This window comes from Coregonus lavaretus (genome assembly GCF_964263955.1).
Source record: "Coregonus lavaretus genome assembly, chromosome: 5".
NCBI classification, from domain to species: domain Eukaryota; kingdom Metazoa; phylum Chordata; class Actinopteri; order Salmoniformes; family Salmonidae; genus Coregonus; species Coregonus lavaretus.
This window is the reverse complement of record NC_139992.1, coordinates 2,614,940-2,630,200: the sequence shown is the minus strand read 5'-3', so window position 1 is coordinate 2,630,200 and position 15,261 is coordinate 2,614,940. Positions and strand designations below refer to the sequence as shown.

The 15,261-nt window shown below is 45.7% G+C and overlaps 1 protein-coding gene across 1 annotated transcript; it reads right to left on the bottom strand.

Annotated features, from left to right (window-relative positions):
* Positions 1–693: 693 nt before the first annotated feature.
* On the bottom strand, positions 694–4,304 carry LOC311129729 (tubulin alpha chain). The gene is made up of 4 exons (XM_084162140.1): positions 4,182–4,304; positions 2,404–2,626; positions 2,115–2,263; positions 694–1,842 (listed from the first exon to the last, which is right to left on the bottom strand). The coding sequence occupies exons 1-4, from the start codon at positions 4,182–4,184 to the stop codon at positions 865–867; spliced, it is 1,353 nt and encodes a 450-aa protein (XP_084018266.1). The 5' UTR covers positions 4,185–4,304; the 3' UTR covers positions 694–864.
* Between the last annotated feature and the right edge of the window lie 10,957 nt (positions 4,305–15,261).

The window sequence follows — 15,261 nt, the reverse complement described above, 5'->3', positions numbered from 1 at the left end:
ATTAATACGAGTATCACAAACCAAGTTGGCTGGCGGAGGCCACCACTCAAGGGAGATCCATCTACATTTACATTTTAGTCATTTAGCAGACGCTCTTATCCAGAGCGACTTACAGGTAGTGAATGCATACATTATTATTATTTTTTTATTATATATTTTTTTTCATACCCCCCGTGGGAATCGAACCCCCAACCCTGGCGTTGCTAACGCCATGCTCTACCAACTGAGCTACATCCCTGCCAGCCATTCCCTCCCCTACCCTGGACGACGCTGGGCCAATTGTGCGCCGCCCCATGGGTCTCCCGGTCGCGGCCGGCTACGACAGAGCCTGGATTCGAACCAGGATCTCTAGTGGCACAGCTAGCACTGCGATGCAGTGCCTTAGACCAGTGCACCACTCAAGTTGTAATCGGCATTAATGTACCAGCTCTGCAAGGATGACTACCAAATATCAATAGCTGTCCCCAAAATATCACTCTTAGGCAAAGAAATGATGCAGCGGTGTCTACCTGTGCCATTTCAGTAGGCTACAACCATATTTGCCAACGGACGGCAGTATGAGGGTTCAGTTCCACGTCGCTACGTTGACCGGCGTTCCACCCCTGGTAGTACTTACTCAACGGAGACCTCGTTAACGGCTGCCGCGAGAACTCCAACAGATTTCCCCCAAAAAACAAACTCATTTCACATTCTATTTTTCGTCTAGACAAGAGACGTGGCGTGTTTATTGAGAATACAGACACAACATGACTAGATGTAGCAGAGACTGTTAACACCGCAGTGGGGAATGTGTTGCTGTCATGTTAAGTGTAGGCCTCCAACAGTCAGTGTTGGAATGTAGGGTGGCAAAGCATGTTTAACCCTTTAATATTCCTCTCCCTCCTCATCCTCTTCTCCCACGCTGTCAGTGCCCACCTCTTCATAATCCTTCTCCAGAGCTGCCATGTCTTCTCTGGCCTCAGAGAACTCTCCCTCCTCCATGCCCTCACCAACGTACCAGTGCACAAAGGCCCGCTTGGCGTACATCAGGTCAAACTTGTGGTCCAGACGGGCCCAGGCCTCAGCGATGGCCGTGGTGTTGCTCAGCATGCACACAGCCCTCTGGACCTTGGCCAGGTCTCCTCCAGGAACCACCGTAGGGGGCTGGTAGTTGATACCCACCTTGAAGCCAGTGGGACACCAGTCCACAAACTGGATACTCCTCTTGGTCTTGATAGCAGCAATGGCAGAGTTGACATCTTTGGGAACAACGTCACCACGGTACAGGAGACAGCAGGCCATGTATTTGCCATGACGAGGGTCACACTTCACCATCTGATTGGCTGGCTCGAAGCAGGCGTTGGTGATGTCAGCGACTGACAGCTGCTCGTGATAGGCCTTCTCAGCGGAGATGACTGGGGCATAGGTGGCCAGAGGGAAGTGGATACGGGGGTAGGGCACCAAGTTGGTCTGGAACTCTGTCAGATCAACATTCAGGGCTCCATCGAAGCGCAGGGAGGCAGTGATGGAGGAGACGATCTGGCCAATGAGCCTGTTGAGGTTGGTGTATGAGGGACGCTCAATGTCGAGGTTCCTACGGCAGATGTCATAGATGGCCTCATTGTCCACCATGAAGGCACAGTCAGAGTGCTCCAGGGTGGTGTGGGTGGTCAGGATGGAGTTGTAGGGCTCCACCACAGCTGTGGACACCTGGGGAGCTGGGTAAACGGCAAACTCAAGCTTAGACTTCTTTCCGTAGTCGACAGACAGACGTTCCATCAGCAGGGAGGTGAAACCTGAGCCAGTGCCTCCTCCGAAGCTGTGGAAGATGAGGAATCCCTGGAGCCCAGTGCACTGGTCAGCCTGAATGGAGAAATGGTACAATAACATTGTTAGATGTTATCTTATGTTATAGTAGTAAGACTAGAATGCAGAACCTGTTTGCATGTTCTACCTAGAACCATAAACGGTTCTTCGGCTTGTCCCTGTATGGTTCCAGGTAGAACTTTTTGACCCACCAAAGAACCCTTTTAAAACGCTGTCTTCCACAGAGAAGGTTTCCGAAGAACTTTCTTGAATGAAAAAGGTTCCATGTAGAACCCTAGTTAGAGCCCTATTTCAGAATGATGACTCACCAGTTTGCGTGTTCTGTCCAGCACGATGTCAATGATCTCCTTGCCGATGGTGTAGTGACCGCGGGCGTAGTTGTTGGCAGCATCCTCCTTACCAGTGATCAGCTGCTCAGGGTGGAACAGCTGGCGATAGATACCGGTCCTCACCTCATCTGAAAGACAAAGGTAGATTTAGAATATCCTAATATTCAGAATATGAGGAATATCTTGGGACAGAATATCAAATCATTCAAAGACTGTGAACGCTAATCCAATAGATTTCCTCCAGGATTTCAGAGGAGTCTCATCTCACCGATGACAGTGGGCTCCAGATCTACGAAGATGGCACGGGGGACATGCTTTCCGGCTCCGGTCTCACTGAAGAAGGTGTTGAAGGAGTCATCTCCACCTCCACGAGTCTTGTCGCTGGGCATCTGTCCGTCCGGCTGGATCCCATGCTCCAGGCAGTACAGCTCCCAACAGGCGTTACCCATCTGGACTCCAGCTTGGCCCACATGCATAGAAATACACTCACGCTGAAAGAGAGAGGGTCCAAGAGATCAACGACATGGAAACTGGAATCAAATAGTGCTATGCACATGTTTAGGTTCAAAGCTGTTTCAGAGGGAATGAGTAAACTAACGTGACATTTACAGCCTTGCTTTCGCCATCTCACTTTTACTGTCCTTTTGTATTTTAAATCTCCACCTATCTATTAAAGTAATATAATGTCCTCATGGGAAAGTCCTGGATTTCACCATTGTTACAGCGCCGGAAAAGATGGCTGCCGTTTTACAGCCCTCTAACCAATTGTACTATTATGTGTGTTTTTCCGCGTTATTTACCCACATGTACATATTACCTCGACTAGCCGGTGCCCCCGCACATTGACTCTGCACCGGTACCCCCCTGTATATATAGCCTCCCTACTGTCACTTTATTTTATTTCTGCTCTTTTTTTTCTCAACACTTTTTTTGTTGTTGTTTTATTTTTTACTTAAAAAAAAAAAAAAAGGGCTGTAAGTAAGCATTTCACTGTAATGTCTGCACCTGTTGTATTCGGCGCATGTGGCCAATAAAATTTGATTTGATTTGATTTGACTGAACTATGAATACAGTACAGCCACACATTTAGCAAAGGGACATTTAAGCAAAGTCATTGGCTAGGCTATCCTGCTGGGCCACCATCTTGCAAATCCTCCATCTGCCATGTGACTGCAGATCGTTATGCATGACCCTGTATCTTTAAGAGCAGAGGACCAGTGTGGAAAAGGTGTGCCTTGTTGCTGTGGGCTTACTCCCCTTCCCCCTCTTTTTTTCCCCCTCCCTCCTTTTTCGCTCTCCTCCCTCCTTCCGGGCCAGCTGCGCACCCACTGCAGTGTAAAAACAGCGATAGATATCTCTCGCACATAAAATGGCAACCATCTCAGACCGCCCCTCCCTGTTCTCCTTTGTGCTCAATCATGTCTCATAAAAACCCATGTAAAAAAAAAAAAAATCCGCAATTCATGTCTTTGCCCTGAAGCGAAGAGGTTTTCTATCTACACAGATAGTCATTGTTCTTTCTACTTGGTGATAGACTAATAAATTTACATAGACATTTGAACACTGAAATCTGACCCACATTTGACGTATGGCTATAGATGTTTCTGTCACAAGAATAATTTACAAAATAATAACAATTTAACCTAAATTACATGTATCCTTTTTCAGTTGTATACATGACACCTTAAAATCGACATATGAAAAATAGGAAAAGCACAGAATCAGCTGATAATGAGATAATGGGCGGGAATCAACGCAATTGCGCATTAGATGACATTCTCAGGTTGGGTGAGCCTAGTATGCCGATATGCGTTTCTTACTGCATCCGTTCTGAATAGTATCTAGTACGATTAGTACACAGTACGTCGTTTTTTAGTAAGCAGTAGGAAAGAGATTTCGGACATGGTCTTTATGTAACAGAATACATCGTCCACATACTTTTCAGATTGATCTAATATTGATCTAATAATTTTAATACGAATACCATGTGAAAGAAATAAAGAAATAAAGATCATTGTATTGTCTACATCAGCAGTCAGCACTCACCATTTTGTCTGGTTTTCTTTTCCTTCACAGGCTGACGTTGAGGATTCAGAAGAGAAGGCAGAACTGCAGCAGGGAGGAAGAGGTGGGGTATTTATATGTCGGGGAAGCAGCCAACCCGGCAGGAAGCAGACAGCCCGGCAGGAAGCAGACAGCACAGTCTGGTTGGCGGGAGACACTGTTGGTGGGTCGTTCTTGAATTGCGGTTTTTAATTTAAATGTATTTGGGTACATCTTCCCATTCTAAGTCAACTACTATGGCAACTGAATTACTTAAAATAATTTTTACCACTATGATAACATTGTGCAACCTGTAGGAGCAGTAACACCAATGATGGTAATACCAATGAGACATTTTTGGTTATTGAGGATTTTCTGAAATGGAGGCCACAGATAAAATCTACGGTCATTAACCCTTTAAAAAGTATTTACTAAAGTGATATGATCAATCATTTTTGCTCACAATGTTATTTACCTTCATTTAAATTGACTAACACCAAGTGGCACCAAGTGACATACTGAAATGGTGTGATTAGCTAAGAATTTTCTCAAATATACTGACCCCCTCCCCGATAACAGTTTGCCTTTGGAGGGAATGCTCAAGGTTCTTGTATATCTTTGTAATTAGTGATTTAAGGCGGTAACACCATTTACATAAAAGTGAGAAACATACATTATACTAGTAAATAGGTATTTTAATAGCGTTCTTTTTATTGATCTATACAATATCAAATAAGTTTGTTCACTATCATTCAAAATAATATATCGATTTCTCTAAATCCGCAGAACATGCCACTTCAACTCTACACAAGCCAATTTGCTTACCCAAAGTTCTTTAAACAATGCATAAGCATAACGTTTTGCAGTATAAAGGACTTGCATTATGTTTTATCATTGCTAAACAGTTCAATATAAACAAAAACATGTATGATAAGTAACTATTTGTATTTTTCATGGTTGCAAAGGCAAGGGACGCAAATGCCACCGCAATTCAAGAACAACCCTGGTATGATAATAACTAGGAAGTCCCTCCCCCTTCTCATAGACAGAGACTGACTGGCTGACTCTCTCTACGCAGATTCGATTTTGGGGTATTGAGCTGTGGGATAGCAGGGTCAGTGCTCTCCGGGATCCTTGGGATGTCCCTAACCTTACATCGACCACTTTAAATGTCAACTTGCACGGGCCAGCTTCTCGCATAGAAGAATAATCAAATCAAATGTTATTGGCCACTTGTGGCGAATACAACAGGTGCAGACATTACAGTGAAATGCTTACGTACAGCCCTTAACCAACAATGCATTTATTTTTAATAAAAAAGTAAGAATAAAACAACAACAAAAAAGTGTTGAGAAAAAAATAGCAAAGTAAAATAGAATAACAGTAGGGAGGCTATATATACAGGGGGGTACCGGTGCAGAGTCAATGTGCGGGGGCACCGGCTAGTTGAGGTAGTTGAAGTAATATGTACATGTGGGTAGAGTTAAAGTGACTATGCATAAATAATTAACAGAGTAGCAGCAGTGTAAAAAGATGGGGTGGGGGGCAGTGCAAATAGTCTGGGTAGCCATGGTTAGCTGTTCAGGAGTCTTATGGCTTGGGGGTAGAAGCTGTTGAGAAGTATTTTGGACCTAGACTTCGCACTCCGATACCGCTTGTCCTGCGGTAGCAGAGAGAACAGACTAGGGTGGCAGGAGTCTTTTACAATTTTGAGGGCCTTCCTCTGACACCGCCTGGTATAGAGGTCCTGGATGGCAGGAAGCTTGGCCCCAGTGATGTACTGGGCCGTACACACTACCCACTGTAGTGCCTTGCGATCAGAGGCCAAGCAGTTGCCATACCAGGCGGTGATGCAACCAGTCAGGATGCTCTCGATGGTGCAGCTGTATAATTTTTTGAGGATCTGAGGACCCATGCCAAATCTTTTCAGTCTCCGGATGGGTAATAGGTGTTGTCGTGCCCTCTTCATGACTCTCTTGGTATGTTTGGACCATGATAGTTTGTTGGTGATGTGGACACCAAGGAACTTGAAGCTCTCAACCTGTTCCACTACAGCCCCGTCAATGAGAATGGGGGCGTGCTCAGTCCTCTTTTTTTTTTCATGTAGTCCACAATCATCTCCTTTGTCTTGGTCACGTTGAGGGAGAGGTTGTTATCCTGGCACCACACGGCCAGGTCTCTGACCTCCTCCCTATAGGCTGTCTCATCGTTGTCTGTGATCAGGCCTACCACTGTTGTGTTGTCAGCAAACTTAATGATGGTGTTGGAGTCATGCCTGGCCATGCAGTCATGGGTGAACAGGGAGTACAGGAGGGGACTGAGCACGCACCCCTGAGGGGCCCCCGTGTTGAGGATCAGTGTGGCAGATGTGTTGTTACCTACCCTTACCACCTGGGGGCAGCCCGTCAGGAAGTCCAGGATCCAGTTGCAGAGGGGGGTGTTTAGTCCCAGGATCCTTAGCTTAGTGATGAGCTTTGAGGACACTATGGTGTTGAATGCTGAGCTGTAGTCAATGAATAGCATTCTCACGTAGGTGTTCCTCTTGTCCAGGTGGGAAAGGGCAGTGTGGAGTGCAATAGAGATTGCATCATCTGTGGATCTGTTGGGGCGGTATGCAAATTGGAGTGGGTCTAGGGTTTCTGGGATAATGGTGTTGATGTGAGCCATGACCAGCCTTTCAAAGCACTTCATGGCTACAGACGTCAGTGCTACGGGTCGGTAGTCATTTAGGCAGGTTATCTTACTGTCCTTGGGCACGGGGACTATGGTGGTCTGCTTGAAACATGTTGGTATTACAGACTCAGTCAGGGACATGTTGAAAATGTCAGTGAAGACACTTGCCAGTTGGTCAGCACATGCTCGGAGTACATGTCCTGGTAATCCGTCTGGCCCTGCGGCCTTGTGAATGTTGACCTGCTTAAAAGTCTTACTCACATCGGCTACGGAGAGCGTGATCACATAGTCATCCGGAACAGCTGGTGCGCTCATGCATGCTTCAGTGTTGCTTGCCTCGAAGCGAGCATAGAAGTGGTTTAGCATTGAACTGTGAGATCGCACTTGTATTTGTATTTATTAGGGATCCCTAATAATGCCAAGGCAGCAGCTACTCTTCCTGGGGTCCAAACACATTAAGGCACTTACATTACATATAAAACAAAATATAAAACAGTACATCATATAACATTATTACACCACTACATATCTACAAAATTTATAATACCACCATACAACAATATTACAATGTACAGTGCATTCGGGAAAGTATTCAGACCCCTTGACTTTTTCCACATTTTGTTACGTTACAGCCTTATTCTAAAATTGATTAAATAGTTTTTTTCCCCTCATCAATCTACACACAATACCCCATAATGACAAAGCAATAACACATTTTTTGAAATGTTTGCTAATTTAATTAAATAAATAAAAAATGGAAATATCACATTTACATAAGTATTCAGACCCTTTACTCAGTACTTTGTTGAAGCACCTTTGGTAGCGATTACAGCCTTGAGTCTTCTTGGGTATGACGCTACAAGCTTGACACACCTGTATTTGGGGAGTTTCTCCCATTCCTCTCTGCAGATCCTCTCAAGCTCTGTCAGGTTGGATGGGGAGCGTTGCTGCACAGCTATTTTCAGGTCTCTCCAGAGATTTTCGATCGGGTTCAAGTCCGGGCTCTGGCTGGGCCACTCAAGGACATTAAGAGACTTGTCCCGAAGCCACTCCTGCGTTGTCTTGGCTGTGTGCTTAGGGTCGTTGTCCTGTTGAAGGAAGAGGGGTGGGGAGGGAAGAGGGGTGGGGGAGGGAAGAGGGGTGGGGGAGGGAAGAGGGGTGGGGGAGGGAAGAGGGATGGGGGAGGGAAGAGGGGTGGGGGAGGGAGGGAAGAGGGATGGGGGAGGGAAGAGGGGTGGGGGAGGGAAGAGGGGTGAGGGAGGGAGGGAAGAGGGGTGGGGGAGGGAAGAGGGATGGGGAGGGAAGAGGGGTGGGGAGGGAGGGAAGAGGGGTGGGGGAGGGAAGAGGGGTGGGGGAGGGAAGAGGGATGGGGGAGGGAAGAGGGATGGGGGAGGGAAGAGGGGTGGGGAGGGAAGAGGGATGGGGGAGGGAAGAGGGGTGGGGGAGGGAAGAGGGATGGGGGAGGGAAGAGGGGTGGGGAGGGAGGGAAGAGGGGTGGGGGAGGGAAGAGGGGTGGGGGAGGGAAGAGGGATGGGGGAGGGAAGAGGGATGGGGAGGGGTGGGGGAGGGAGGGAGGGAAGAGGGGTGGGGGAGGGAGGGAAGAGGGGTGGGGGAGGGGTGGGGGAGGGAAGAGGGATGGGGAGGGAGGGAAGAGGGGTGGGGGAGGGAAGAGGGGTGGGGAGGGAAGAGGGGTGGGGAGGGAGGGATGAGGGATGGGGAGGGAGGGAAGAGGGGTGGGGAGGGAGGGATGAGGGATGGGGAGGGAGGGAAGAGGGGTGGGGAGGGAAGAGGGATGGGGGAGGGAAGAGGGGTGGGGAGGGAAGAGGGCTTATGTAGGGAAAAGGGGTGGTGTACCCTGCCCTAAACTTTAGTCACGGTCACTGGCCGGCTACTCAACCCTGCACCTTAGAGTCTGCTGCCTTATGTACATAGACATGGAACACTGGTCACTTTAATAATGTTTACATACTGTTTTACTAATTTCAGATGTATATACTGTATTCTACTATATTCTAGTCAATGCCACGCCAACATTGCTCATCTTAATATTTATATATTTCTTAATTCCATTATTTTACTTTAGATTTGTATGAATTGTTGTGAAATGTTAGATACTACTGCACCGTTGGAGCTAGGAACACAAGCATGTAGCTACAACCGCAATAACATCTGCTAAATATGTGTATGTGACCAATAACATGTGATTTGATTTGAGTGGGAGAGGGATGGAAGAGGGGGGAGGGGAGAGGGAGGGGAGAGAGGGGTGAGGGGAGGGAAAAGATAGGCGTGGGGGAGGGGAAATATAGGCGTAGGGGAGGGGAGAGAGGGGTGAGGGGAGGGAAAAGATAGGCGTGGGGGAGGGGAAATATAGGCGTAGGGGAGGGGAGAGAGGGGTGAGGAGAAATAGGGGTGAGGAGAAATAGAGGGGAGGGGAAAGATAGGCGTAGGGGAGGGGAGGGGAGAGGAGAGGAGAGACAGTCCTAGCCATAAAAGCTAAATTAGGTCACCAGATAATGGAACTAACTTTGGTGGAAAAAAAGGCATAGGCCTTTGAAGATTCGGAGAGAATGTGCAGAAGCATTGAACCTTTAGCTGTCGGGAAGAGGGTTCCAGCCAACTCGATCTGCAGCCTCTGCCTTTAAAAGGAAAATTCCACTCATTCCTATAATTTACAGTGTTACATAACACTAATATGTGAGAACAATATTTTTTCGTGAACAAATGTTTGATTTTGTCGTATAATAAGGTTGGTAGCAACGTGAAAATCGTTGTGGAAATCTGTTGCAGCGCATGTCGAGTACAAAACCCACAATGCAATGCTTTCTCTATGGGCTGGCTAGCAACAAGCAAGCAAACGTAGTTACACACAATAATACCGAACTGAATATCAGCATGTGAAGTACCTAGTTCGCTGTAAAATCGCCCTAAACAAACTGCACTATCAATTTAGGAGTGTACAATCTCACCATGTTCAACCTGCAGATCGATGTGCCTCACAGAGTGGAGTCTGAAATTCATAACGGCACCATGCAACGCCCCCTGGACTGAAGAGGCAGACAAATGGGAGGAATGTGTTAGACCCTCTGTTATATTACACATTTCTCGAAGTAGGAATATCGCTAAAAAATATGATCAATGGCTCAGTCGACAGAAGACAACCTCCCGCGTTATGACATCGGCCTGTATTGAAATCTGACATGTATTATAGACGTGTTCGTGATCTAAAAGTATTCCTTTAAACTTCCAGTGTAGCGAGAGCGGCTTGATCGCATTGCTACGTCATACCGGCCGAATTTCTGCCTGCTTGAACAGCAATAGATCAGATTCACATGAAATGACCCGGGGAATCGATAGAACACCGCTCAGAGATGCACAAACACAATATAACAGTTGTAATTACCAGTGCAATTTGTCACTGTTGCACTCTGACAAATGTTTTAGGAAAGGTACTACATAGGGTGTGGTCTGTGACTCTTTTGACACAGCCCGCCTGTCAGACACATTTTTTTTTTTTCACTTCTCACTGTTTGCTTGACTGATTCAACTGATTCAATGAATTATTTCTTTATTTCTCATTCGTCAAATACATTGTATAACAGACATTATTATAACAGCACATTTCTATGGAAACTACAAGATGCTAATGGGGTCCTCATTCTAAATAATAACCAAATCATAACCAAATTAGTTTAGTGGAGTAACCTTTTCCTATTCATCCCAAAGGTGTTCGATGGGGTTGAGGGCAGGGCTCTGTGCAGGCCAGTCAAGTTCTTCCACACCGATCTCGACAAACCATTTCTGTATGGACCTCGCTTTGTGCACAAGGGCATTGTCATGCTGAAACAGGAAAGGTCCTTCCCCAAACTGTTGCCACAGAGTTGGAAGCACAGAATCATCTAGAATGTCACTGTATGCTGACTGTAGCGTTAAGATTTCCCTTCACTGGAACTAAGGAACCTAGCCCGAACCATGAAAAACAGCCCCAGACCATTATTCCTCCTCCACCAATCTTTACAGTTGGCACTATGCATTCGGGCAGGTAGCGTTCTCCTGGCATCCGCCAAACCCAGATTAATCCGTCGGACTGCTAGATGGTGAAGGTAGGGGCGGCAGGTAGCTTAGTGGGTAAGAGCGTTGTGCCAGTAACCGAAAGGTCGCTGGTTCTAATCCCCGAGCCGACTAGGTGAAAAATCTGTCGATGTGCCCTTAAGCAAGGCACATAACCCTAATTGCTCCTGTAAGTCGCTCTGGATAAGAGCGTCTGCTAAATGACTGAAGTGTGATTCATCACTCCAGAGAACGTGTTTCCACTGCTCCAATGGCGGTGAGCTTTACACCACTCCAGACGGTTCTTGGCATTGAGCATGGTGATCTTAGGCTTGTGTGCGGCTGCTCGGCCATGGAAACCCATTTCATGAAGCTCCAGACTAACAGTTCTTGTGCTGACGTTGCTTCCAGAAGCAGTTTGGAACTCGGTAGTGAGTGTTGCAACCGAGGACAGATGATTTTTACGTGCTTCAGCACTTGGCGGTCCCGTTCTGTGAGCTTGTGTGGCCTACCACTTTGCGATTGAGCCGTTGTTGCTTCTAGACGTTTCCACTTCACAATAACAGCACTTACAGTTGACCGGGGCAGCTCTAGCAGGGCAGAAATTTGACGAACTGACTTGTTGGAAAGGCGGCATCCTATGACGGTGCCACGTTGAAAGTCACTGAGCTCTTCAGTAAGGCCATTCTACTGCCAATGTTTGTCTATGGAGATTGCATGGCTGTGTGCTAAAATAGCCGAATCCACTCATTTGAAAGGGTGTCCACATACTTTTGAGATGTTCGACGAGCAGGTGTCCACATACTTTTGGTCATGTAGTGTTGCTTTATAGGAGGTAGGTAACAGCAGGTAACAGTGACTGGGTCTGGGTCTGGGTCTGAAATGGCACCCGGGGCCCTGGTTAAAAGTAGTGGACTATATAGTGAATAAGGTGCCATTTCAAACACAGCCAGTGCTCTGTACTGGCCGTAAGTAGAGAGGACAAAGAGTCTGATACCACCATCATCACCATCATCACCACCACCATCATCACCATCATCACCACCACCATCATCACCATCATCACCATTACCATCATCATCACCACCATCATCACCATCATCATCACCATCACCATCATCACCATCACCATCATCATCACCACCATCATCACCATCATCACCACCAGCATCATCAGCATCATCCGGTCCACAAAAGAGGTTAAAACACCCCTGTGCTCTGAGGAATAACCACTTATTGTAGTATTTTGCAGTGAGTTCGTGAGATCATGTTATTGAGCACTTCTGGTGTTTGTTTTTTTGCATGAAAATGTGTCCAGTGCAGAAAGAAAGCCTGTATGAAATGTGTTCATTATGCTTTATGTAGGACCGTGAGTCAAAGGATTGATTGAGCACTTCTGGGGTGTGTTATGTTTTTGTTTTTCATTCATCTTGGCACCCAGAACCAAGATGGTCACCAGAGACTTGTTTTTCTTTTAACAATGTTGTTCAGTGCAGAAAGCAAGCATCAACATGTGAAAGTTTGAATAGCCCGTGGACTTAATAAATGCTTTTTACTGAATATTATTGGAACACATTCTATTGAAAAAAATGTTTTACTTGACCTTATAAATCATTACAATGACTGGTCTCACACTTTGAATACAGGGAGACATACAGAGAGAGACCCACAGGCTGCAGGATACAATGTATGAAAGACTAGTTCCTGTCTCACTAAAGATCCTTATATTCCCTATGCATAGTCACTTTAACTCTACCCACATGTACATATTACCTAAATTACCTCGACTAGCCGGTGCTAGCCGGTGCCCCCACACATTGACTCTGCATCGGTACCCCCCTGTATATAGCCTCCCTACTGTTATTTAATTGTACTGCTGCTCTTTAGTTATTAGCTTTTATTTTGTACTTATTTATTTTTTACTTAACTTTTATTGTATTTTTTAAAATGTAAAACTGCATTGTTGGTTAAGGGCTTATAAGTAAGCATTTCACTGTAATGTCTACACCTGTTGTATTCGGCGCATGTGGCAAATACACTTTGATTTGATTTGATTTGAGAGGAACATAACAGAACATTAACTACTTTGGTTCTGTGACCTCAATAGGTGTTAGTTACAGATGATTGAAAGGATGAAACACAATAGCTGCTCAGATTGACTTACCAAAACATCCTGTATAGCTGAGAGCCTGAAGTACCGACATTAGACTGTATCTCGTTCTGCATCTCGCTCTGCATCTCTCTCTGTATTGCCCCTGGTCATTATGAAGTCCAGTCCATTGACACGGTTGCCACAGTATCTGCTTTCAGGGACTTTAAAAACAAGTACAACAGCATAACAGAACTCCCCAGATCTCGGACTTATGACAATGTTATAAATCTTTGCGTAAATCAGAAATAAGATAAGACCAAGGTTCTATTAGCTTACAGAAACTTCCATAAATTAAATGCATAATCATAATAAGATAGGAACCATCTCCCGAGTGGCGCAGTGGTCTAAGGCACTGCATCGCAGTGCTAGCTGTACCACTAGAGATCCTGGTTTGAATCGAGGCTCTGTCGTAGCCGGCCGCGACATGGCGTTTGCAATGCCAGGGTTGTGGGTTCGATTCCCACAGGGGGCCAGTATGAAAAAAAATAATAATAATGTATGCACTCACTAACTGTAAGTCGCTCTGGATAAGAGCGTCTGCTAAATGACTAAAATGTAAATGTAAAAATGGTTATAAATCTATTAGTTTACAGAAATACCCATCAATTCCATTCAGCATACTGTATTTCATTCAAGATATTTAGGCAAATCCAATATGTTGAATGCTGTTGTATTGTGTTCTCCTTATTTACCCATGATTCTGCTGCTAGAAGGCCCCGCCCATAACTCGCCAGAGATATTTTATACTGTAAACTTTATTCAGATTCTGTTGATTAACCATATGAACTCGAACAGGGGCGTCATGCACCACCATGAAATAAACCACTATGTAGCAAATACACACAGCTTTGCTTTCCCAAATAGTATTTTTTTGCAAGCCGATTGAGTGTTCACTTATGTCTGCAACTTAGGGTCCCATGGGGCGGCGCACAATTGGCCCAGCGTCGTCCAGGGTAGGGGAGGGAATGGTCGGCATGGGGATGTAGCTCAGTTGGTAGAGCATGGCGTTTGCAACGCCAGGGTTGTGGGTTCGATAAAATAATGTATGTGCTAACTAACTGTAAGTCGCTCTGGATAAGAGCGTCTGCTAAAATGACTAAAATGTAAAAATGTAAAATGTCCATTAAAGCAAGGGTATTCCATAAACACATCCTACTGAAGCCAACTCATTCTCATGTGCTGGAACTCTTCTCGTGTTTTCATGTGTTTTCATTCTTGCAGAAAAATGGGGTTATCTCTGCTGCTGTGCTCTTGCTTTGACCTGTTGTGTTGTCATTGGTGAGGAGGATCCAGAGGTTGTTATTAACATAGCGGAGCTGATGAGTCACTGGGGACACCCAGCCAATGAGATAGCTAGCTCGTCTGACAAAGTCACAACCTGAAAGCCTTTGTTTTGCTTCCTATAGCACACAATCAACCACACCCCAGTCAAACATGACCGTTATTCTTCGCTGAGAAAATACATTTCAATACAAATGTGTTCTTTCTTGTTTAATTGTCGGATTTAAAGTGACACGTTGTGACACAATTTATACCATGCTTACACTGCCTTGTGCTATTAGTTGGATTATATTCTAACCCTTTAATTCAAATCAAATGACAAAAAGGCTGGCGTGTACAGTTACTGCATCCATTCTGCATACCGCTGATGTGATGTGAACTCAATGACACACACGACAGGGTGTCGGCCTTTCTAACGTTCCACGTTCCGCACCACTAGTGTACATTCGGTTACTGTGCCACCTAGTGGTTACAGAGGAGAATACCAGAGCTGCAACATGTCACTGGGTTGCGTATGTAGTCATGTTTGCTAGGTGGAAATGGTAGGAGAAAACAGCCCAGTCACATCAGAGTATAGGCTATAGGCAAATTAATACGAGTATCTCAAACCAAGTTCGCTACCGGAGAGGCCACCACTCAAGGGAGATCCATCTCAAGTTGTAATCGGCACTTAATGTAGCAGCTCTGCAGACATTTCTGCAAGGATTTAATGACTACCAAATATCAATAGCTGTCCCCGAAATATCACTCTTAGGCTAAAAAAATGACGCAGCAAATTCTACCTGTGCCAGTAGCATAGGCTACAGACAGCCTACGGGACAGCCTACGGGAAGACAATTTGCGCATACTAATAAAATACACAGCAGTAGGAGGGGTCCGTTCCATGACGCCACTACATTGTATATAGCTGATTTGCAGCTCCACCTCGCC

Coding starts and splice junctions, on each gene's coding strand:
- LOC311129729 (XM_084162140.1), bottom strand. Junction 2,264..2,403: donor TCTGGAGCCCACTGTCATCG/GTGAGATGAGAC, acceptor TTTGTCTTTCAG/ATGAGGTGAGGACCGGTATC. Junction 1,843..2,114: donor TGGACAGAACACGCAAACTG/GTGAGTCATCAT, acceptor TTCTCCATTCAG/GCTGACCAGTGCACTGGGCT.